This window comes from Molothrus ater, chromosome 30 (genome assembly GCF_012460135.2).
Source record: "Molothrus ater isolate BHLD 08-10-18 breed brown headed cowbird chromosome 30, BPBGC_Mater_1.1, whole genome shotgun sequence".
Classification (NCBI taxonomy): Eukaryota; Metazoa; Chordata; class Aves; order Passeriformes; family Icteridae; genus Molothrus; species Molothrus ater.
Window position 1 is genome coordinate 93,073 of NC_050507.2, and position 22,703 is coordinate 115,775.

At 66.4% G+C, this 22,703-nt stretch overlaps 4 protein-coding genes across 17 annotated transcripts; all 4 read right to left on the reverse strand.

The window, feature by feature from the left end:
- Positions 1 to 23: 23 nt before the first annotated feature.
- On the reverse strand, positions 24 to 839 carry LOC118697369 (proline-rich protein 13-like). The gene is made up of 3 exons (XM_054517712.1): positions 731 to 839; positions 310 to 641; positions 24 to 230 (listed from the first exon to the last, which is right to left on the reverse strand). Exons 1-3 carry the CDS (start codon positions 747 to 749, stop codon positions 183 to 185), a joined length of 399 nt encoding a protein of 132 aa, XP_054373687.1. The 5' UTR covers positions 750 to 839; the 3' UTR covers positions 24 to 182.
- On the reverse strand, positions 594 to 5,232 carry AMHR2 (anti-Mullerian hormone receptor type 2). Its single transcript, XM_036399737.2, has 12 exons — positions 5,220 to 5,232; positions 4,978 to 5,127; positions 4,167 to 4,331; positions 3,952 to 4,041; positions 3,443 to 3,555; positions 2,879 to 3,103; positions 2,413 to 2,527; positions 2,172 to 2,332; positions 1,752 to 1,899; positions 1,542 to 1,678; positions 1,136 to 1,291; positions 594 to 767 (listed from the first exon to the last, which is right to left on the reverse strand). Exons 1-12 carry the CDS (start codon positions 5,230 to 5,232, stop codon positions 693 to 695), a joined length of 1,548 nt encoding a protein of 515 aa, XP_036255630.1. The 3' UTR covers positions 594 to 692.
- A 439-nt stretch (positions 5,233 to 5,671) lies between these two features.
- Positions 5,672 to 7,792, reverse strand: LOC129046987 (splicing factor 3A subunit 2-like). Of its 13 annotated transcripts, none has more exons than XM_054517701.1 (3): positions 7,648 to 7,792; positions 7,443 to 7,601; positions 5,672 to 7,394 (listed from the first exon to the last, which is right to left on the reverse strand). In XM_054517701.1, the coding sequence occupies exons 1-3, from the start codon at positions 7,790 to 7,792 to the stop codon at positions 6,793 to 6,795; spliced, it is 906 nt and encodes a 301-aa protein (XP_054373676.1). In that variant the 3' UTR covers positions 5,672 to 6,792. The 13 variants fall into 13 exon arrangements, with proteins under 13 accessions (XP_054373676.1, XP_054373677.1, XP_054373674.1 ...); XM_054517702.1 differs by having other exon boundaries at positions 5,672 to 7,486; positions 7,534 to 7,577; positions 7,625 to 7,792; XM_054517699.1 differs by having other exon boundaries at positions 5,672 to 7,466; positions 7,511 to 7,577; positions 7,625 to 7,792.
- On the reverse strand, positions 5,672 to 21,708 carry SP1 (Sp1 transcription factor). 2 transcript variants are annotated; one of them, XM_036399840.2, is made up of 6 exons: positions 21,630 to 21,708; positions 20,509 to 20,603; positions 18,416 to 19,913; positions 10,437 to 10,605; positions 9,859 to 10,058; positions 5,672 to 9,462 (listed from the first exon to the last, which is right to left on the reverse strand). In XM_036399840.2, the coding sequence occupies exons 1-6, from the start codon at positions 21,634 to 21,636 to the stop codon at positions 9,146 to 9,148; spliced, it is 2,286 nt and encodes a 761-aa protein (XP_036255733.1). In that variant the 5' UTR covers positions 21,637 to 21,708; the 3' UTR covers positions 5,672 to 9,145. The 2 variants fall into 2 exon arrangements, with proteins under 2 accessions (XP_036255733.1, XP_036255734.1); XM_036399841.2 differs by lacking the exon at positions 21,630 to 21,708 and adding an exon at positions 21,023 to 21,255.
- Positions 21,709 to 22,703: the final 995 nt, after the last annotated feature.

Genomic DNA, 22,703 nt, shown 5'->3' on the forward strand with positions numbered 1-22,703 from the left:
GCACGAAGGAGACGCTGACGCACTTTGGGGTGTCCCAGAGCTTTATTGGGGGACAGGGGGGACAACCCGGGACGCCCCCGGCAGTAGGGGACGGGGGACAGGATGGGGGTCCTGGGGGGTCCCAAGAGAGTCCAGGTGGTTCCTGGTGGTCCCAGGTGATTCTGGGGGGTCCTGCGGGTGCCTCAGTCGGAGCTGCTGGAGGAGGAGGACGAGGACGAGGACGAAGAGCGCTGGGGGGGATAGCAGAGCCATGAGCCCCCGAGGGGGGCTGGGGGTGACCCCCTGTGTCCCCCCCCGGGTCTCCCCCACCTTGTGCTTCTTGTGAGCCTTCTTCATCCTCTTCTTCATCTTCTTCGCCGCCTTCTTGTCCAGCCCGGGGGGGAGCGAGGGGAGCACCCCCGGGTGGGGGAGCACCCCCGGGTGGGGGGGCTGCGGCAGGGGGGGGCCCAAGGGGGGGCCCGAGGGGGCCAGAGGCGGCCCCGGGGGGTACGGGGGGGGCCCAGCGGGGTACGGGGGCTGCCCTGGCCCCCCCAGCGGGTTGGGGGGCGCCGCGGGCGGGGGGTACACGGGGTTGGGGGGTGGGACCTGGGGGGGGTACGTGGGGTTCGGGGGGTACGCGGGGTTGGGAGGGGGCGGCTGTCCTGGGGGGGAAAAAGGCGGAGATTGAGGGGGGGGTCTGACCCCGGGGGGGGTCAAGGCAGCCCCCCCAGTTTGGGGTGTCCCCCTGTACCTGCACCAGGGTTCCACATGGCGGGAGACTCCAGGACCTGGGGGGGCACCGTGGGTGAGCGGGGACCCCCCGAACCCCCCCAGGCACCCAGGGGAAACTGAGTCAGGGGGTTTGGGGGGCCCCCCCGGGACTGGATCGAGCCGGGCGGCGGGGGAGCTGCAGAGGAGTCGGACGGTTTCGGGTGCGGGGGGGATTTGGGGTTTGGGGTGCACGGGGGGTCCTGGGACTTCGCTCCCACCTTCGCTCCGGCCGCGGCCCCTCCCGGCAGGAAGCGGGGGCGGGGCTTAACCGGGGGCAAGGGCTTATGGCGGGCTCCTCCCCGGGGGCGGGGCCTGGTCCTGCCCCCTCCCTCCCGCGTCCCGATGTCCCCCTGCCCGCCCCGTGCCTCAGTTTCCCCGCACGCACCTGGCCGGGGGCGGCCGCTGGGCCGGGGTCCCCCGGGGCCGGTGCGGGCCCCGCGGCCAAGCGCTGGAGCCGCTGCAGCGCCCGCTCGGCCGAGAGCCGCGCCTCGGGGTCCGGGTCCCAGCAATCCTCCAGCAGCTCCGGCAGAGCCCCCCCGGCCTGTGGGACCCCCACCCACCCGGGTCACCCGGGGATGTCACCCGGGGATGTCACCCGAACGGGGACAGCCCCCGGTGCCCTCAGCACCATCGCTCCAGCGCGGAGGGGACCCCTGGGCAGCGACCCCCCCAAACACCCCCGGGTACCCGAAACGCCCCCGGGTACCCAGGCAGGGACGCCCCCTCGGACCCCCGGCCCCCTGCGGGTCACCCCTGCCCGCGCCCACCCGGGGGGGTCCCGGGGCTCTGACCTGCGGGGTGCGGTGCCAGGCCGGGGGGATGAGCGGCCGCCGCCTCTCGTCCGCGGCCAAGCGGCGCAGCTGAGCCCCGCTGGGGCTGGAGCCCAGCTCGGCCTCGTAGGCCAGCCGGAACGGCGGCACCGGGGCTCCTGCGGGCGGGGCGGCCGGGGGTCAGCGGGGCCGGGGGGCCGCGGGCAGCGCGGGGGGACCCGCGGGGCTCACCGGGGCTCAGGGCCTGGCAGCGGGACAGGATCTCCCAGAGCAGCAGCCCCAGCGCGTAGACGTCGGCCTGGCGCAGCGCCCGGCCCCAGGCCCGCAGGTCCAGGCTCTCATCCAGGATCTCGGGTGCCAGGTACCGCTGCGTGCCCGCCTGCGCCACACCAGGCCCTGAGCGGGGGCTCGGGGCCACCGGGGCTGCTGGGGCCACCGGGGCCACCAGAGCCACCAGGGCTACCAGGACCACCAGGGCCACTGGGCCTCCATGCCAAGGACAGGCTCAGCTGGCAGCCACAGCCCACACTGCCAGCGACATCTGGGGTGCCATCCCCAACCCAGGGCTGTCACCTTCCCATGCCAGGCCATGCCATGCCATGCCATGCCATCCCACCCCTGTCCCCCCTGTCCCCCCTGTCCCCCTGTCACCTTGCGGATGGCCACGCTGTGCCGGCTGCTGGCGCTGTCCTGGGCGCGCGGTGGCAGCGCCAGCGCCAGCCCGAAGTCGCCAATGGCGCAGGTGCCGTCCTCCCGCACCAGCACGTTCTGGCTGCTCAGGTCCCGGTGCACCACGCTGGGCTTGTACAGCCCTGGGGACACCGAGGGTCACGGGAGGGACAGGGCAGGGACAGGGCAGGGGGACAGGGGACACCGGGGGTGCCGTCCTCACCGTCACGCCACAGCTCCTGGTGCAGGAAGGCCAGGCCGCGGGCCAGGGACAGCGCCAGGCGCACGCTGCCCGCCCAGGTCCCCACGTGCTGCCCCAGGAAGTGGCGCAGGGAGCCCTGGGGACCCGTGAGGGACACGAGTGGGGACGTGGGGCACCCCCCAGGATCTCCCACATATCTCCCCCCACCGGCCCCCATCCCCATCCCTGTGCTCCCTGACTGTCCCACGCACCCCCCTGAGGCCCCTCAATCCCTTGCACACCCCGAGCCCCCCAAATCCCCGTCACAACCGAGCCCCCCGAGCCCCCATTACTCCCGTACCCCTTGAACCCCCCAGACTCCTGTTACCCCCCTCCCTGTACCCCTCATACCCCCAAGCTCCTGTTACACCCACCCCTGTTATCCCCTGAGCCCCCCAAACTCCCGCTACCCCCATCCCGGTCCCCCCCAGCCCCCGGGGTGACCCACGGCCGGGTAGAGCTGCAGCACCAGGAGCCCCCCGCGGGCTCGGGGCGCGGCCTCCCGGGTGTGCAGCAGCCTGGCCACGTTCTCGTGCTCCATCAGCGGCAGCGAGTGCACGGCGCGTTCGGCCGCGAACCTCCGGCCGGCCCCGGCCGCGAACGCCTTGATGGCCACGGGCCGCTGGCGCAGCGTGCCCCGCCACACGGCCGAGAAGCGCCCGGACTGCAGCACCTGCCCCGCGGCGGGGACACGCACAGGGGACACGGCTGGCACCGGGTGTCCCCGAGCCCCGGCACCCCCACTCAGGGACCACCTTTGGGGGTCCCTCAGAGCTGTTGTGCCCCCCCCGGACTGATGCCCCCTCTGCCATGGGTGTCCCCACGTCCCCTCCCCATATGGGTGCCCCCTCCCAGCGCCACCCCCTCCTCTGCCCTCCCACCTGGGTGCCCCTGTTGGGTGTCCCTCCCCCCATGGTGGGTGTCTCCCGGGGGGTGTCCCTCGCCCCGTGCGTGTCCCCCGCCCCGTTAGGGTCCCCGCGTGGGTGTTCCCCGCCCCGGGGGTGCCCCGCACCTGCAGGAAGTGCAGCGCAGGCAGGTCCGGGCTGGGGGGCTCCGGGGGGGGGACCCCGATTCTCCGTCCCCCCCGCGGTGGCTGCCCCGTGCGGGCCCTCGTCCGGCGCAGTCCTGGATGGGGGACACCAGGGACACCCCGATCCGGGGACCCCCCCACAGGAACCCCCCCAAATCAGGGACACGGGACCTGGGGACACCAGGGACCAACAGCCCCCCCTCGCCAGGCAGGGGACATGGGGGATGTGGCATCCCGGGGGACACCCCACCTGGGACACCCCACCCGGGACACCCCACCTGGGACACCCCACCCCAGGGGGTCACAAGGACGCCAGGGACCCCCGCCCCAGGGACAGGGTGACACAACATTGGGGACCCCCCCCCTCCACCCCGGCAGACCCCCACTCTGGGAACACCAGAGATGCGGCCTTTGGGGACACCCAGGGGACATGGGGTAGGGGCCGGCTGTGCCCGGGGGTCCCCCCGTCCCCGCCGTGTCCCTGCCCCTACCGAGGACGCCCAGACAGATGAGGAGGATGAGGAGGAGGGGGCTGGCGCCCAGCAGCCACAGGGTCCCCGCGGACCCCCCCCGGCCGGGTACTGGGGACAGAGACTGAGGTGACACGGAGCCCCGCTGAGCCCCCGGGTGTCCGGGGTGGTGGTGGGGGACACTTTAGGGGATCCCATGGCTTCCCCCGTGCCCCCAGAACCCCCCGGCCCCGTACCTGGGCCCGGGCGGGGCCCCCCGGCGGCCGCCGCGGCGCCGGTGGCGTTGCCGTTGCAGAGGTGGCCGCGGCACAGGCACAGCAGCACGGAGCTGCCCGGGTGGCCCGCGGGGCTGGGCGCGCAGGTGGCCGAGGGACAGGCGTCCCCCCGCCCCCCCCAGCAGCCTGGGGACAGCGGCGCGGTCACACGGGGGGGGCAGGGGACAGGTGGGACCCCCCCGCAGCGGCTCCTCCCCGGCGCCGCCGCCGCCGCTGCTCAAGGCCAAGGCCAAGGCGGCCGCTGGGGAGGGACCAGAACCTCCCCAATCCCCCCTGGCCCGGATCAGCCTCTGCTCCTGCCCCCCGGCCCCGATCCGACCCCTTTTGCCTCCCCAAACCCCCCCAGGGCAGCACTGAAGCCCTCAGTCCTGCCCCAGCCCCTTCTATCCCTCCAAATCCCCCCCTGGGGCAGAACCAACCTCTCCATCCTCCCCCAAAATCCCCCTGGGGCAGAACCAGGCTCTCCATCCTACCCCAAAATCCCTCCAGGGCAGAACCAGGCTCTCCATCCTACCCCAAAATCCCCCTGGGGCAGAACCAGGCTCTCCATCCTACCCCAAAATCCCCCTGGGGCAGAACCAGGCTCTCCATCCTACCCCAAAATCCCCCCGGGCAGGACCAGTCCCCTCCATCCTCCCCCATCCCCTTCTGCCCCTCCAACCCCGCCTGGGGCAGGCTCAAAGCGCAGCCCCCCTTTCCCCTGCCCAGAGCCGGGGGTCCCGGGGGTCTCCCCCTTTCCCCTGCCCTGAGCCGGGGGTCCCGGGGGTCTCACCCTGCACCAGAGCGTGGCTGCGGTTCCAGATGCCCACGCAGCACTGCCCGGGGGGGCAGCGCACGGCGCCGGCCGCCGCCCCGCCCGCGTCGCCCAGCGCGCCCCGCACGCTCGGGTGCTTGTAGGACACGCAGGTCAGGTTCTGGGGACCTGCCGGGGACACCTCGCACCAGGGGGGGCTCTGAACGCTGAACCTCCCCAGAAGGGCCCCCCCAGCCCCGGCTGTGCCCCCCTGCACCCACCTGGGCGCCCCATGGGAGCCTCCGCGGGGCCGGTGGGAAGAGGAGCGGAGCAGGAGCAGCAGGAGGAGGAAGAAAAGGAGAAGGAGGAGGAGGAGGAGGAGGAAGGTGCTGCCCCCGCATCAGGGAGGAGAGAGCCGGGGTGTCTGGGGAGGGGGGCAGCCAAGCCTGGCCCCCTGCCCTGCGTCACCCAAACGGAGCTCAGTGTCCCCTGTCCCCTCTGCCACTCCCAAAACCGGCCTGTGATCCCCCAAAAGGGGCTCAGTGTCCCCCTGTCCCCTCTGCCACCCCCCAAAACCGGCCTGTGACCCCCCAAAAGGGGCTCAGTGTCCCCTGTCCCCTCTGCCACCCCCCAAAACCAGCCTGTGACCCCCCAAAAGGGGCTCAGTGTCCCCTGTCCCCTCTGCCACCCCCCCAAAAACCGGCCGTGCCCCACAAGGGACCCCCCCTCAGACTTCCAGACAACGCCAGCGACTCGTGTTTATTACAAAAAGAACTCGTCGTTCCCCATTTACAAAGGAGCCCCCCAAAACTAACAGTTTCATCTAAGTCTTTTTGTACAAAAAAATAGCACTTTGGGACCCAAAAAAAACCAATCATCCACCACCCCCTCCCCCCCAAAAAAATCGCCTTTGGGGGGGGAGGTTTATGACATCAGCCACCGGATTTGTAAAAACCAACCCCCCCTCCCCTCCCCTTCCCTAAATTAAAACAACAGAGACGGGACGAGATCAAACAGGGAGAGAATTATTGCCAGTTTGGGGGGGCTGGACCCCCCAGGACCCCCCCGCTGCATAGAGAACCGGCCCCGGCCCCCTGGAATGGAGGGGTGACAGTGGATTGGAGCCGGGGCATGGGGGCAGCCCCCAGAGCCCCCCCGGACCCTCTGTGGGACGTGGGAGCGGAGCAGGGGGGGCTCGTCCCCAGCCTGGCCCCCCCTTGTCAAGGCACGTTTGTGTTTTGTGTCCCAGGAATGGCCGGGGGGCTTTGGGGGCCGCTGGGGGAGGGTTGGGGGTGCCGGGAGCAGGGTGGGGACCCCGGTGCCGACAGAGCCAAAATGGGGGCGGGGGGAGGATCCAGCTGCACCCCCACCCCCCCCCGGCACTGGGAGCAGCGCTGGTGGTGTGGACCCCCCCCCCAAAATGCTCTGATCCCCCCAAAATGCTCTGATCCCCCCAAAATGCTCTGATCCCCCCAAAACACCGCAGGGGAGCAGCCCAGGCTCTGAGAGAGCCCCCCGGGGGTCCCTGGGGTCCCCCTCCCTCGCGGCTGCGTTTCCATGGGAAAGCCGAGCTCCCTGGGGACAATCCATGCGCAGGGAGGGGACACCGGGGACATCACCGGGACGGGACACGCCAGGGACGTCCCAACGCCGGAGCCGGGGTGGGGTTTGGCACTTGATCCCCTCTGGGGACAGAGCTAGGCTCGGGGGGCGTCGGGGCGGGGGTAAAATCACCAAATTGACCATTAAATTAAGAAACCTCCTGGTTTTTGTCCCAATCCTTTGTGGATTTCGGGCTGGGGGGGGGTCCGGGGGAGCTCATAGTGCTTCACAGGGTTATTAAAATACAAATGCTTAAAGTTTCCTATATAAAAATATACAAATGCAAAAATAGATATCGAGAGAGAGAGCCGGGGGGGGCTGGGGGGGCCAGGCCCTGCGCCCCCTCCCCGGGGAGCTTCTGCTGCCTTTCCTTTTTTTTGCGTGTTTTTTTACAAAAAAACCCCCCCCCAAATCAAAACAAGATTCCTGCTTCCCGCCGGCTCCCGGAGCTGCCGAGCGAGTGGGACAAAGCTCGGAATGGAGATGGGGCAGCCGGGGCAGCTCCTGCTGGCCCCAGGGACTCCGGCTCCTCCCCGGGCTCCTGGCTCGGCTGCAGCTTCTCCCGGGACAACGGGGAGCGGGACAAGGAAGCACTGAGGGGCTGCGGGGCGGCTGCTCTCCACCTGCCCTGGCGAGGACAGCAGCTCCAATGCCCCCGGGAACGGCCCGGAGAGGTGAGAACAGCCCGGGGCGGGTGGGGATGGATGGCCCGGGGCAGGTGAGAACAGCCCGGGGCAGGTGGGGATGGATGCCCTGGGGCAGGTGGGGATGGATGCCCTGGGGCAGGTGGGGATGGATGCCCCGGGGCAGGTGGGGATGGATGCCCCGGGGCAGGTGAGAACAGCCCGGGGCAGGTGGGGATGGATGCCCTGGGGCATGTGGGGATGGATGCCCTGGGGCAGGTGGGGATGGATGCCCTGGGGCAGGTGAGAACAGCCCGGGGCAGGTGGGGATGGATGCCCCGGGGCAGGTGGGGATGGATGCCCCGGGAAGGTGGGGATGGATGCCCTGGGGCAGGTGAGAACAGCCCGGGGCAGGTGGGGATGGATGCCCTGGGGCAGGTGGGGATGGATGGCCCGGGAAGGTGGGGATGGATGGCCCGGGAAGGTGGGGATGGATGCCCTGGGGCAGGTGGGGATGGCCCGGGAAGGTGGGGATGGATGCCCTGGGGCAGGTGAGAACAGCCCGGGGCAGGTGGGGATGGATGCCCCGGGAAGGTGGGGATGGATGCCCCGGGGCAGGGGGGATTCATGGATCAGCGGCCATCCCGGGGGGGGCTCCCCTCTGCACCAACCCCAAAATGGGAGCAGGGAAGTTCTGGGTCCCCTCCTGGGCTCCTGCCCCGCTCAGGCCCTGCTGGGCTCACCCCAAGGCTGCGCCTGGGAACAATCCCAGGTTTCCTTTTGGGGATCCACTCCCTGCGCCCCCCAGCCCCGGCTGGGGATGAGCCCGGCAGGGCAGCCGGGATGCGGCCGGGGCAGGAAGAGGAGGGTGTGGGAGGAAGAACGGAAAGAACCGAGCCCTCCCCCGGCGGGAGGAGCGGGATCCTGCAAAACCCTTTTTGGGGGTTTTTTCTCCAAACTGTCCCTATTTCCAGCACCCTTTTTTTTTGTCAGGAGCCACCTCCAGCGGTGCCACAACAAAACCCTCGAGTGTCCCTCGTGTCCCTGCGGTGCTTCCCCCTCGCTCCAGATCGGCTGAGCTCCGCAGATTCTCCTTTTTCCCGATTATTACTATAATTATTATTAATTCCAATGCTGGCTGTAATAAAAAAAATCAACTTTCCCCCCCGAGGAGGCTCCAGTTGTCCCCCCAGGGCTGCGTCCCAGCCCCTCTGTCCACGACCTTCCCATGGAGCAACTCCACTCCCACAGGACAGGGAGCCTTGCCAAGAAAACGGCTGGAAAAAACCAAGATCCAAGAAAAAAAAATAAAAACAACACCTGCCAAGGCAGGGGAGGGCAGTGGGAGTCCAAGGGTGAAAAATCCAGCGGGATCTCCCCCCGAGAATGCCAAAGGAATTACAGAGTCACCTCAAAGCAAAGCGCCGACAGCCCGGGAGGGGTCGGGGGGTCTGATGGGAAATGGGACCTGGGGAGGGAAGGGGAGCTCGGGCATCGTCCGGCGCGCCCCAGAGGGGCCGACCTGCTCCAGGATAAGGCATCAAAGGGACCACGCCATGGTCACAGCAACATCTCTCCTCTCTCAAACGAACACATTTTATATTTTTATATATATAATAATAATATAGAATCTTTTCTCTTCTTTTTTTTTTTGTTTTTTTTTTTTTCTTTGCTTTTTTGTTTTTTTGTGTTGGTTTTTTTTTTTTTTTTTGTATTGTTTTGTTGGTATTTCTATCGTTGGGTTTTTTTGGGTTTTTTTTTGCCTTTTTTTTTTGCTAAAAGGACCGAGGCATGATGACGCCAAGGGACCTCGGGTCGGGGAGGCAGGAGGGGAGGGGAAAAGGGACAAAAAAAAAGGGGGGGGGGAAAAAAATCAAGCCGAAATTAAAAAATATATATATATATAGCTCTGGCCTTCAGGTGGAGGTGGCGGCCGGGCCGCGCTGGAGGCGCCGTCCCCGCGCGCAGAAGCCTCGGAAGCCTCAGAAGCCGTTGCCGCTGATGTTGATGGACTGCAGGTCGGCCACCTGCATGACGTTGATGCCGCTGCTGGCCAGGCGGGCGATGCCCTCGGGGCAGATGGCCTCCATGGCCACCATGTTGGTGGCGATCAGCGCCGAGGGCGTGGCGCCGCCGTTGCCCTCGGCCGAGGCCGCCGTGTCCATGGGGACGGCCGAGACGTTCATGGCCACGCTGGCGGCGCCTCCCTTCTTGTTCTGGTGGGTCTTGATGTGCTTGGAGAGGTGGTCGCTGCGCATGAAGCGCTTGGGGCACTCCGGGCAGGCGAACTTCTTCTCTCCTGGGGGAGGGACGGGGCCGTGAGGGACGGAGGGGAAAAGGCTGGGATTTGGGAAGAGGTTCCTGCCCTCTGTGAGAGGGGAAGACCTGAGTGCCAACGCTCCAGGACGCTGGAATTTTGGGGAAAGGCTCCTCCCCACGAGAATGCTTGGGCCCTGGAGGGGCTCTCAGCCCCAAGAGCTCAAAGCCAACCTCTCAGGAGGCTGGAATTTTGGGAATAGTTTGGGACCTTGAGAAAAGGTTCCTCCCCTGTAAGAATGCTCAGGCCCTGGAGGGGCTCTCAGCCCCAAGAGCTCAAGGCCGAACGCCTGAGCTCTTCCAACGTGGAATTTCAGCCCCACGGATCCCTGAGGCTGCCCCGCGAGCCAGAGCAGCCCCCCAGAGCCCCCAGCCCCACCTGTGTGCGTGCGCTTGTGCCGCTGCAGCTCGTCGGAGCGGGTGAAGCGCTTCCCGCACAGCACCCAGGTGCAGATGAAGGGCCTCTCCCCCGTGTGCCACCGCAGGTGCGCCCGCAGGTGAGACGTCTTCCCGTACACCTTCCCGCAGCCTGGCACGTGGCAGATGTGCTGCTTCTTCTTGCCTGGATCCCCAGAGCTCCTGCAGGAAGAAAAGGGTTAAACCTGAGGCAATTTCAGGGGATACGGCCTGGGGGGGTGGAGCTGCTGGACTGGGATGGGACCCACCCGTGGGATCGATGGGTTTGGGGTGAGGCTCAGCCCGGTGGAGTGCCAGGTCCTGCCCCTGGCCCACAACAGCCCCATGGGACACGGGGAATTGGGGCTGGAAAGCTGGGAAAGGACCTGGGGGTGCCCAGGTGGCCCCGTGCATGTGGCACTTGGGGACACGGGTGGCCTTGCCAGGGCTGGGGGAGCAGCTGGAGCTGATGATTGAGGGACCCTTCCCAACCCAAATAACTCCACAAATCGAGGCCCCTGGGGGTGCTCCCGGTGGCGGAGCCGCGGGCAGCAGCCTCACCTGCCCTCTCCTTCCTTGCAGTAGGGACAGGTGCAGGCTTCCCTCCGTGTTTTCCGGCCCTGCTGGGGCTGGGGGTCGGGGCTGGTCTCCCCCTCCTCCACGGCCGCGCTCTCGTCGCCCAGCCCGTCCCCGCTGCCGCCGTGCAGCCCCAGCTGGGCCCCGTGCTCACCTGCGAGGCAAGGAACAGGTTACAGCAGGCTCCTCACCTGGACACCAGGGTCTCCTCTGCCAAAGGTCAACCCCATCCTTCTCCCTCGGCCTTCCTGACATTCCCCAGCCTGGGGCTCTCCCTGGCCTCCCCAGCCCCCGGATCTCCCACATTTCCCCCATTTTGGTCCAGGTCTTTAATTTATTTCCAGGGGCTGTGATTCCAGACCCAAATCCGCCTTTTTCCCCCCAATTTCCTCACAGGAAGGACATGCTGTCACCTGAATGCGGCAGGTTTGAGACAAATTCATCTTTTCCCCAACAATTTCCTCACGAGGAATCCGATTTCTGTGACCTGAGTGTGTCAGGTTTGAGACGAGCACACCTGGGGTTTTATCTCATTCCAGAGTTGCTCTCCCAAGGCTGGGAAATGAAGCCCCAGGCTGGAATTACTCCCAAAAATCCCATCTGTGGCTTTTCCTGGTGCTGTTTCCAGCAGCTCCAGTGAGGAGGAGGCGACAGGAAGGTCAGTGGGGGTGTCCTGGGACTGCTGGTCACTCACTGCACTTTCCAAAGCTGGCATTCCCAAAGCCCAGCCCACGATCCTTCTGGGAAGCCCTGCTGAGAGCAGCGCCTCGGCCAAGCAGGGAAATTTCCTTTACAATCCCAGGTTTCCCCATAGGAGCTCCGAGGCAGGAGCCAGGGGGGTTGGAGAAGGATAAATTTCAAATCCCCCATGAGGCACAGGCTGGGCACTCCTGGAGGTGCCAGGAGGGAGTTTCACAACCCGGAGACGGTGCTGGGAATGAGGAAGAATTCCTGGCAGGAACAACCTCCCCAGTCCCTGCTGGTGCCGGTGCCAGCTTTGTCAGCCTGGGCAAAGCTCCACGAGGGACAGGAGCCACCAGAACGGATCCCTGGGGCTCAGGAGCCACCAGAACGGGTCCCTGGGGCTCAGGAGCCACCAGAACAGGTCCCTGGGGCTCAGGAGCCACCAGAACGGGTCCCTGGGGCTCAGGAGCCACCAGGAAAGTGAAGAAATCTTCCCTAGAATCCAAGCTGAAGCTTCCCAGCACAGCCTGAGGCCGTTTGCCTGTGACCTGGGAGAAGAGGCAGGAGCAGGCTGGGAGGTTTGCTGCCCCCCAGCCCACAGAGATCCAGATTCCCTGGAAAAGGCAGGGCTGGCCTGTCCGGGAATGTCAGGGAACGCTTCAAGCACCCCCAGGGGCAGAGCCCGGCCTTGTCACACTGGGGACAGGGCAGGAGCAGCCGGGCTGTCACCGGGGGCTGTTACCGGGGCTGTCACCGGGGCTGTTACCAGGGGCTGTCACCGGGGGCTGTCACTGGGGGCTGTTACCGGGGCTGTCACCGGGGCTGTCTCCAGGGGCTGTCACTGGGGCTGTCACCCGGGGGCTGTCACCGGGGGTTGTCACTGGGGGTTGTCACCGGGGCTGTCACCGGGGGTTGTCACCGGGGGCTGTCTCCAGGGGCTGTCTCCAGGGGCTGTCACCGGGGCTGTTACCGGGGCTGTCACCGGGGGCTGTCACCAGGGCTGTCACCGGGGGTTGTCACCGGGGCTGTTACCGGGGCTGTTACCGGGGGCTGTTACCGGGGGCTGTTACCGGGGCTGTCATTGGGGGCTGTCACCGGGGCTGTCTCCAGGGGCTGTCACCGGGGGCTGTCACCGGGGGCTGTTACCGGGGGCTGTCACTGGGGGTTGTCACCGGGGGCTGTCACCGGGGCTGTCACCGGGGCTGTCACCTGGCACACAAACCCCAGGTATATCCCCAGGACCGTCCCTTCATCCATCCATCCAGGACCAGCCCCCGGGCCCTGCCCTCACCCCTGGCAGCACGGGATCGCTGTCCCCTCCAGAGGTGACACCGTTTGAAGGCCGGCCCTCGGTGCCACATTGCCGAGCTCCCTGCCAGGCCGAGCGTTTCAGGAGCTCCCCAGGCCCTCCCTGCAGCTCCTGTGACGTGTCTGCAGGCACAGCCCTGCACGCAGCCAGCCTGCGAGGGGTTTTTAAGCTCCCTAAGCCTGCGCCAACAGCTTTGTGCTCCAGCCACGGATTAGAGATTTCCCCGGATGGGAAGAGCTGCTGGGGAAATAAAAAAAATAAAAGCAAGAAAAAAAAAAAAAAAGAAAAAAAAAAAGCCAAGAGAAAACACAACTTCTCTCCCCCCCAAAAAAATCCCAAACCAGGAGAAAACACAAGTTCTTTCCCCAGAAATACACCAGGGAGGGGGAGAATCCAGCCAGGATGCCTTGGAATGGAATGGCTCCAATCCTCCAAAAGGCAAAAGCCTACACGGCGTTTTCTGGCCTTTGGGCACTGGGGAACAAACCCAAATCCTGCTGCTGGCGATCTGTGGCCTCCTCTCAGTGAGGTATAAATCCAGGGCAGCAGATCCTGGCCCTGCAGGGATCATCCCACCCCAATCAGGAGCTCTGAAATCCCTGGGATATGACAGGTTCAGGAGAAAAGTGGAGGAGAGGATAATTCACGTTTATTATCCCCCGCTAATACACATCCCTGCTAAGACTAAAGCTTCCCCGGAGGCTCCACACTGGGGTCAGCAAAGCCCTCAAAAATACATTATTAATAGAGCAAGAGGAGGTTAAATCTCTGGAAGAAGCCTGGAAAAAAGAGGGATTTTGGGAAGGCAAAAAGAGGGATTTTGGGAGAGGGGAGCTGCCCCTGGCCCGGCTCCGCCAGCAGCCTCTGAGACCCCCCAGGAACGGGGCAGTTTCTGGTGTCCCCCTAAAAAACCCCAAACCCCGGAATCTTGGCTTGGGGATCCTCTGCAGACAAGGGGCTCCTTGTGCAGGAAAAAGCTGGGGCTTGTTTGCTTTATTTAGCAAACTACCAGGAGGTGAGAAATGCCCAGCAGGGAGGAGAGAGCGGCTCTCACACCCACCCTGGCCAACCTCAGCAGGGGAACAGACCCCGTGTTCATTTTCAGGGGAAGAGCAGGAAATAAAACCCAAAGCCAACAAGCCAGGGCTGATTGTGCAAACTCTGCACCTCTGGCAGCTGTGCCGGGCAGAGGCTCAGGGGGGAGAGCTGGCACGATGTGGTTTCCTGGCACGAGGAAGTTTTCAGGTGAAAAGAAAGAAAAGCAAAACCTGGGGACACGCAGCACCAACCTCTCTGGGTGTGTTCTGGAAAATACCTCCAAAATCCAAATTTTCTAGCTCACAACGCGAGTTCTTCCCATTTCCTGCCCGGTTTTTGGGGTCACTGCCCTGCCCAGAACAAACCCCAGCTGCTCCAGACACACCAAAGAGCTGCACAAAGGGACAAAGTGGCTTTGGAACGATGTCCCCTTGGTTTTTTCCCATCTGATTCCCTCCCTGGTTTGCCAAACGAGTTAATCTGCACCAGGAGCTCATCCATGTAAATGAGCCAAGCTCTGGCTCAGCAATTCCTTGGAGATCGGGGCCGTGGAGAGGGAACCAGGGGATGGGGCAGGCTGGAAGCCTGCAGCCCAGTGAGTAACTGGGCTTTAATTTGGACTCTGATGACTCCAGAAGCCACTCCTTGGGCAGCTCCTGTAATTGCTGGAGGCTTCTGTGCACCAGGATGAGCGACCCTTCCTTTGGAGAGGGGACAGATTGGGATGAGCCGATGGAATGAGTGAGGTGGGCTGTAAAAGGGGACAGAGCTGAGGCAGGGAATCACCTCATCATCCCCTTTGCCAGATCCCTGAATCCCCCAGGACTTGCCAAATGCCTCTGTTGTGCTGCAGACTGACAGACTGAGCCCCTCTGCCCTTCAAATCCCTGCCTGAATTGTCACAACACTGGGATGAAGCCTCTGCTCCTGCCTTGGCTGGGGTGAAAGCACCCAGAGCAGCTCACCCTGCAGCACAGGCAGCTCCCACCAAAGCAGCCCTGCCATTCAGGCAGAAATCCCCGTGTGGAAGGAGGAAAATGCCCGGCTGAGACAGGGAAGGGCAATTCCCCAGGTGGGGAACCCCAGCAGGCGCCTCCCACCTCACCGGAGCCTCTGTGCACTCTCCCTCACAGCAATCAAAGTGGAAGCTTTCCTGAGCCACAGATCCCAGGGCTTTGATCCCAAGGAGGAACTGATGCCTGTATCAGCCCCAGGATCTAACCCAGGCATCCTGGGATGGGGCAGGAGGGGATGAGGAGCCGTCTGGAGGCTGCCAGCCGGGCTGAGGTGGGAGCCCACGCTCTGGAAAGGAGCCACGCGGAAACTCCCCCAAAGCCGGGAGCCAGGACGAGTCTCCTGCGTGGGGTGATAAGGACGGGGCTCCAGCAGGGCTGGGGCTGGCCCAGATAAAAGAGAGAGGCAGATCAGGGCCCGGCAGATGGGTCTGGAGCCGGGACCTGTCCCGGGAGGAGTCCCGGGGCGGGTGCCGCGCGCCCGACCCGTCCGACCGGCGCGGCCGCCAGCCCTTCCCAGCCCCGCCGAGCCTGGCCTGGAGCAGCAGCAGGGACAGGAACAGGACGAGCAGCAGGGCTGCCCCATGGGGCCCAGCACCCACAGGGTGTCCCCCTCACGGGACTTTGTGTGGGGCACAACCTCACCCGGACAAAGCGGACACAACGCAGGCCCTGCCGGGATCGCTCCCCTTCTCCCAGGCGAAGCCGGGGCTCTCTGGGGTTTGTGTCAGTCCCCAGGGAAGGACACAGATGGAGGCCAGCCCAGGAACCCAGAGGGGATGTGAAGTCCAGCCTGGCTGGGATTCAGAGCAGGAAGTTTCACAATGTGCTGGTTTGTGCCGTGATGTCACGGCTGCGGTGAGACAAACAAGGGCCGCACGTCACGGGCGGGCTCGGCTCCCTTCTCCCCTCCCCGCGCCATGGGGATGCCTCATCCGGGCCCTGCTACAAAGCTGCCCTTAAAAACCAGCAAACAGGACACAATCAGGGCTTTGTGCCCCAGGCCCGACTCCGGGACGGGCCCTGGAAGGGCCGAGCGGGAGCAGGGAGCCGGGAGGGGTGCGTGGCACACGTTGCCCTGTGCCCACCAGGGATGGTCCTGACCGCCCAATTCCCCCACAGCCTCCACCCAAGGAGCTGGAAGGGAGCTCGTGCTGCCCAGAAAACCCCAATCCCACCCAACAGCTCCATCCAGCCCTGGAATCAAACATCCCAAAAGGAGGGATATCTCTTGAGTGCCCCAAAAACGAGGGGGTTTAATTCCAGTGCTGACCTCGCTGGTGGTTTAGCCAGCACATTCCTCAGCCAGGTAGGGCTGGGACAGGGACGTGGGGACAGCAGGGCTCTGCCAGGGGCAAGGACATGGGGACAGAGCCCCTGTAAGGACACCGAGCTCACAACAGTCCCTCCCCAGGGCAAAAGAGGAAGAGAAACTGCGATGTCACAAAGTGCCCCCACCATCATCTCCCTCACACAGGATGTCCCCTCCCTGGGCGGGCTGGGGTGACGCTGAGGTGGCTCTCAGACCCTCCGGGGGGGTTTTGGGGTGCTGCCAGCTGAGGAAATTCCCCCTCCCTGGCCCTGGGGTGCCCTCGCCGGGGCAGAGCCAGTGGAAGGGCCTGTTTGCCCACATGCCACCCCTGGCGGCCACAGACCTGCCCCTGCCTCTGCTCCTTCCCAGCCCGGCCAGGGAGGAGGAGGAAACAGCCCTAACACAGAGTCAGCCCTGCACAGGCTCTGCATCCCACCCAGGAAGAAAAAAATACGAGTTTTAAAGACGTTTTCAGACGTTGTTTTCTCCTGAGGGATTTTTCCCCTGTCAAAAATCAGGAGAAAACCTCATTGGCAACAGACCCGAGGGGCTGGGAGGCACAGCCCCCCATCCATGGGGTTCAGGAGGGGACACAGAACCCCCAGGAGGCCGGGCTGAGCTCTGGAAGGGGCAGGACACGCAGTGCTGCCAGCCCAGGTGGCAGCTGGGGCCAGCACAGCCCTGGCTGGGCGCCTCCTCCTTCCCCAGGAACACAAACCCACAGAAAACCAGCCCCAGTCCCCTCCCCAGCCAGGGCTCATTTTCCATCTGCCTCCCCCGGAAGCAGAGGAGCTTTTCCTGCTCCAAAAACCCTTCCCAACTCCTTGCCTGGAGCAGAAAATTCCAGCACACGTGGAGGCTTGGAAAACTCTCAGGGATTTGGGGAGCGTCGGGAACAAACCCCTCCCTCAAATTCCCACGGGAGAGCTGGGATCCGGAGGGGCGCGGGCTTGGGGGGGCTCAGCACCCCTTGGAGAGGGCTGGGGGCACAAAGGGACCCATTGCCACGTCTGAGGGACACGGCCAGGGAAAAGCTGGAGTCAAACCCTGCCCCTGGATGGGCGCCAGGCAGCTCCGTGCTGGCCACAGCTCTCCCCATTTCACCCCAGGAGCCTCCCGGACCATCCCACCGAGCTGGGGCTCCCCAGAAAACCGCCCTGAACCTCGCTCTGGCTTTTCTCTCAAAATGTCCCCATGTGACAGTGACAGTGCCAGCGTCACTTGGGGCTGGGGACAGAGCCAGGAGGCCCCGCTGCTGCTGCTGCTGCTGCTGCTGCTGGCGGGGAATTCTCCACGGCAGATCAAGGGCTGAGAGCTGCTGAGCTAAAAAAAAGGAGAGGAGGAGGAGGAGAAAGAGGAGGAGGAGGAGGCGGTTGCATGGGTGGTCTCTAGAACGTTCCTCCCTGTTCCACCTCCGAGGGCAGAGCCAGGCACGAATACAGGAACTGGGCTCGCCCATGCCTTTCTCCAGCGCCTTCAAAACAAGGAAGGAGCCCGGGAGCACCGAGGAACGAGCCTGGAAGGAGCCCGGGAGCACCGAGGAAGGAGCCCTGGCTGGGCAGGAGCCACCCCTGGTGCGGGGATGGCTGCAGGGGAGGGGACCCTGCACACCCCGCGGGTCACACACGGGTCCCCCCAGTGCCAGCCCCGCCTGCGGGAGCCCCCGCGGGTCCCTGCGTGCGGGGAAATCCAAGGATCAGGCTAATCCCCAGGCTAGAGTGACCCGTGGCCTGCCTGCGAGCCAAGCTGCTGTAGCAACAGCCCAAAATAATGCTGCAAAACAAGCCCGGGGGAGCAGCCGCCGCCTCTCGCGAGAGGGAAGCTCGGGCTGGATTGAGCAACATTTTCTGCTGCCTCTCAACTGTGACTAAATCCAGCAACAGCCCCTTTTAGCCAGAGCCAGAACACAAAAAAAAAAACCCGGAAAAAAACCCCAAGCAAAACAGTGGAAAAGCAAGTGGAGAGCGTTCCCAGAGCCGATCCCTTCCGCGGCAGAAGCTGAGCAGGCTCCAGCTCAGCTCCCACACTCCATATCCTGCTTTTCCCAGGCTGGGGGACACGGTGGGGTGGATCCCTGGGGACCGGAGCAGGGTGCCCGTGGATCCCTGGGGACCTGAGCAGGGTGCCCGCGCCCACGGGACCGGCTGGGCCACGCAGGGGTCACGCTGTCCCGCACCCAGACACTTAATGAGCCCTTTCTTCCGCCCCTGGGAGGAAATCCCCCGCGGCTCCGTGACTCTGTTTGTTTTCTTGGGCTTTTCAGTTAATCCCTGTGTTTTATGGCCATGACTCCTTACGGGCCCAGCCAAGGAGCTGAGCTGCACGCGGGTCCTGAGCCCAGCCCTGACCCGAGGCTCCTGGGTGGCCTCCAGAGCGGGACAGTGGCACAAAACCAGGTGTCCCCTTTCCTCTCCTCTTTCCCCCCACTGCCACCTCCTCCCTTTATTTCCAGACTTAAACTCCCCAAAAAGACCTTTAGTGTCTTCTGGTGATCAACATACTCCGTGACAGCGCAAGCCCCACCCCGGCCACCAACACCATTTGACACCAACCACGCCCGGCCGGGCCGGGCCCAGCGTTCCTCCTTCCCGGGGAGCCGAGCACTCACCGGGGGCGTTGGCGATGGCCAGGGGCAGCCCCTGCAGCTGGTGCACCTGGATCCCGGACGCTCCCAAGGCACTGAGGTTAATAGTCTGGAGGCCCGGCACGGAGGAGAGCTGGGCGGCGTTGACGGTGACGGTGCCGCTGGGCAGGGAGGCGATGGGGGTCAGCGTGGTGCTGGTGCTGCCCGTCTGGCCCAGCGACACGCCCTGCATGGGGGCCAGCGTGATTGTCTGCGCCTGCGGGTTCTGCACCTGCAGGTTCTGCAGCTGGATGGTCTGCCAGCTCACCTGCCCGTTGGGACCCACCGTGGGCGTGCGGATGATGATGGGCCCGGAGTTGGGCACGGCTTGGAGCTGCAGGTTCTGCAAGGTGTCTTGGGAGATGGCTTGAGTGGCAAAGGTCTGGCCAGACAGCGGGGTGGTCTGGAGGGCCTGGATTGTCTGCCCTCCTTGGACCAGCTGCGGCTGGATCAGGATCTGCTGCTGCTGCTGCTGTGACTGTTGACTCTGATCGCCCTCCTTCTGCTGGCCCGGCTGCAGGGCCACCCCCGACACCGGGGTCTGCAGAGAGTCCGAGCTGGGGACGCTGCTGGCCCTCTGGGGCGTCTGTGCCTGCACGTTGGTGCCCACCGTGGCACTGGTGGAGAAATTCATGACGCCCACGTTACTGGTGGTGGTGGTGGTGGAGTAGCTGTTGGCGTTGGTGAAGAAGGCGCCCGAGCTGGCCTGGGACGTGGCCGTGCTGGCCGAGCTGCTGGCAGCCCCCGAAGTGGCTGGCTGGGAGCTGCTGTCCGGCGAGCCCGAGCTGCTCAGGGTGCCCGTCTGGGACGTGGGGGCCAGGCTGGCGGCCACGCTGTTGACCGGCAGCAGGGTGATGTTGCCGTTCAGGGCCACGGGCACGTTGGCCACATACTGGGTCTGCCCGGAGAGGCTGTTGTTGGCCAGCCCCACGCCCTGGATGGGCACGGCCTGCTGCAGCAGGTTGGGCATGGCGATGAGGTTGCTGCCGCCCGCGCGGCTGGTGATGATCTGCTGGTTGGAGCCGGGGATGATCTGCAGCTGCCCCGAGGCATCTTGCTGCACGTTCACCTGCGCCGGGGTGGTGGCAAACTGCAGCTGCTGCCCGTCGATGGTCTGGAACTGGGGGATCACCTGGTACTGGATGTTGGGGATGACGCCCGGCAGGCCCGTCAGCACCTGCTGGTTCTGCAGCCCGGATGCCGAGGTGACCACGTAGGGCCCGGTGCTGACCGGGCGGCTCTTGGAGGCGTCGCCGCCGTTGCTGCCGTTGCTGCCCGGCTCCTTGGAGCCCGTGGGGGTGCTGGAGCCCGCCGAGATGATCTGCCAGCCGTTGGCCGACTGGGTGAGCTGGGCGGCAGCCGCGTTCAGGTCCAGTTCGCCGCTCCCACCCTGCTGGCCCTGGGAGCTGTTGGAGTTCTCATTGGGAGACTCGATGCGGCTGCAGGTGGCTGCCAGCAGGGCCAGGGGGGACGGCTGTGACTCCTGGGGACGAGAGAGGAGGAGTTACGAGTTACGGGGGGTGGGAGGAGGCCCGAGGGGCAGGCCCGGAGTGAGGAAAAAAAACCAAACCGGGAAACAAAAAAAAAAAACTTAATAAGAGAAAACAGGGAGGAGCGTACTCGGAAAAGATAAACACTCCTTCCTGAACGAACCCACCCACAGCCGGAAAAATACAACTGCCAGGCACAAGGCTGTCAGGCCGGGACAGCCTGAACCCACATGGAAAAGCCTTTTGGGAGGGAGCCTGCCTGGGAAAGCTAAGAGAGGAGAGGGCTCCTCCACCCCGAAGGCGGGGAATCCCCCTGAGGCAGGACAAACCCCCAGGAAGGAGGCTTATTCCTGGGCTCCCCGAGCTGGACAAGGGCCAGGGGGGCCGTGGTGTCAGGGGAGCAGGGGAACTGCGTGTTTCCGAGGAGAGCCGGGAGGAGGGGAAGCCACGGGCGCTGCTTGGCAGCGCTCACCCTCCTCTTCCTGCCCTGCTGAAACACTCGCCTGGGCCCAGCAAACTGCTCGGCCCGGGCCTGGACTTTGCCACGGGATCCCCGGGGCCAGCGGAGCCGATCCTCCCCCCGCTCACCTGGGCCTCCCCACCGCCGGCGCTGCTCGTGCTGCTGGCGTCGCCTTCGCCCTTGTCGGGCTTCACAGCCGACATCTCCTCGGTGCTCTCTTGGTCTGCGCGGGAGGGAAGTGACAGCCCCGGTTAGGGACATTTTGGGGCAGGGCAGCGGCACGAGGCTCGGCAAGGGCCCGGAGGATACACGGCGGGCTGGCTCTGGGGGGCCCGTGTGCTCCTGGCGCAGCCGGGAAGGGGCTGCGAGGAGCGGGGAGCTGCCAAGGAGGAGCTGGCAGCGGGACAGGAGGGGAGGACCCGGCCCTACTCCAGGCGCGGCTCCTCCCCGGCCGCCCGGGACACTCCCTGGCCCCCGCCGAGGTGCTCCCCGGGCCTCCCCCTCGCCCTGCCCGCGGCGCGGGGCACGCACCTCCCGCAGATCCACCCCGGGATTCCCCCGCGCGGGTCCGGCCCGCGGGCTCCCCTGCCCGGGGCTGCCCCTCCCGCCACCCCCCGGCGCGGGTGGGGTCCCCGCTCCCACCGAGTCCTTCCTCCCCCAGCGCTCAGGAGCCTCCTCATCCTCCGCCGGCCTCATCCTGCGCCCCCCGCTCCTGCCCTCAGCCCCAGCGCCCCGCACCGGGGGCTGCCCCGGGCAGGGGACGCGGAGCGCCCCGCGCCCACTCGCTCCTTCCCACGGCCCTCCCGCACGGCCCCCCCGCCCCCGGGCCCCGCATCCGCCCCCGCAGGGCGCCGTGCCCGGGAACGGGGGAAAGCCCCCCGGTGCCTGCGCTCACAGCCGCCCACCCCCCGGCCTCCCCCGCCATCTCCGCGCCCGATCCCCCGGGATCTCGCCCCCCCCCCCCGCCGCCCCCAGCCCCGATTCCCGGGGCCTCCCCATCACTCCCCGCCGCCCCCTCCTCCGCTCCAGCCCTGCCCGACGCGGCCGCCGGTCCCTCCCCCGAGGCCTTCCCCCCTCCCCCGGGTCCCTCCCCCGGCAGGTCCCCCCGGCGCGGCGCGGCGAGGCCCGGCCCGGCGGGGCCCGGCCCGGCGGGGCGGGGCCGCCTCTGGCCCCTCCGAGCGGGCGGGCGCCGCCGCCTCTGCGTGTGCCCGGGGCCCCGCGCGGCGCTCGGCCCCGGCCCCGTCCTTACCGCTCATGGTGCCGGGGCCGGGCCGGGCGCGCGGGGCGGGGCGGGGGCGCGGGCGGGCGAGCGGCCGAACCCGCCGGTGCCGCCGAGGGGCTGCCGAGGGAGGGGCCGCGCGCCGCGGCCGCAGCCCCGCGCCCCGCCCCCGCCGCCCCCGCAGCCAATGGGCGCCGCGCGGGCCGCAGAGCGACGGGCGGCGAGGCCAATGGGAAGAGAGGGCGGCGCGGCGCGGGGGGAGAGGAGGGCTGGCGGGCCCCGCCCCCGGCGCCCCGCCCCGTGGGGGAGGGGGAGCGCGGCGGGGAGGTGGCCAATGGGGGCGCGGGGGGGAGGGGGCGGGCGGCGGCTCAGCCAATCGGCGCCCGCGCGGGCTCGCAGGGAGACCCCGTATGGGCGCGGCCGCGGCGGCGCGGGCCGCGGCGTGATGAACGTGCGGCGCCGCCAATGGGGCGCGGGAGGCGGTGCGTGGCGGAAACTGGCAGCGTCCAGCACCAACCGGCTGTGCGGGCCGCGCCGCGAGGCGGGAGAGGAGCGGATATTGATGGTATCAACGACTAATCCCAGCGCGGAGGCGGCAGCCGCGGCGCGGCTCGGTGCCAATCAGCGCGCCGGTCGGTCTCAAACGAGCCAATGGGCGCCGCGGGAAGGCGGGGCCAGCGGCCGGGCTGCGCCCTTGGGGGGACGGCGCGGCGAATGGCGGAGCCGGCGCCATGTTGGGTTGACTCCCTCATAGCCGGCCGGGCTACCCCGGGCACTCCGGGGCTTCCCTCGCCCTCGGTACCGCGGGTTACGTGCGGCTCTTCCCTCCCTGAGTCCCCGCTCCATGCCGCAAGCCGGCTCGGCCGTGTCGCGACAGCCGCCATGGCGGTGCGACACGTCCTCACGGGCCCGCGGCGCGGTGTGAACACTCCCAGAGCCCTGTCACGACATCGCCCAGCCCTGACCCGACACAGCAGGGGCCACAGCGGGGCGCCCGGGCTGCCCTTGCTCCGGGAACGCGGCTTGGGGTGTTTGGGGGCGTTGCGGGATTGGCGGGTTTGGGGCCAAATCCTTCATTTCACATCAAAACAAGCGGTTTGGGGG

Coding starts and splice junctions, on each gene's coding strand:
- LOC118697369 (XM_054517712.1), bottom strand. Junction 231..309: donor AGGCTCACAAGAAGCACAAG/GTGGGGGAGACC, acceptor TATCCCCCCCAG/CGCTCTTCGTCCTCGTCCTC.
- AMHR2 (XM_036399737.2), bottom strand. Junction 3,104..3,442: donor CTGCGCTGCACTTCCTGCAG/GTGCGGGGCACC, acceptor GCCGCGGGGCAG/GTGCTGCAGTCCGGGCGCTT. Junction 1,292..1,541: donor CCTGGCACCGCACCCCGCAG/GTCAGAGCCCCG, acceptor GGGGTCCCACAG/GCCGGGGGGGCTCTGCCGGA.
- LOC129046987 (XM_054517690.1), bottom strand. CDS start 7,792: ATGAATCCCCCCTGCCCCGGGGCATCCATCCCCACCTTCCCGGGGCAT. Junction 7,602..7,647: donor CCCAGGGCATCCATCCCCAC/CTTCCCGGGCCA, acceptor ATCCATCCCCAC/CTGCCCCAGGGCATCCATCC.
- SP1 (XM_036399840.2), bottom strand. Junction 10,606..18,415: donor GGCCATCGCCAACGCCCCCG/GTGAGTGCTCGG, acceptor CTTGCCTCGCAG/GTGAGCACGGGGCCCAGCTG. Junction 10,059..10,436: donor TGCAAGGAAGGAGAGGGCAG/GTGAGGCTGCTG, acceptor TTCTTCCTGCAG/GAGCTCTGGGGATCCAGGCA.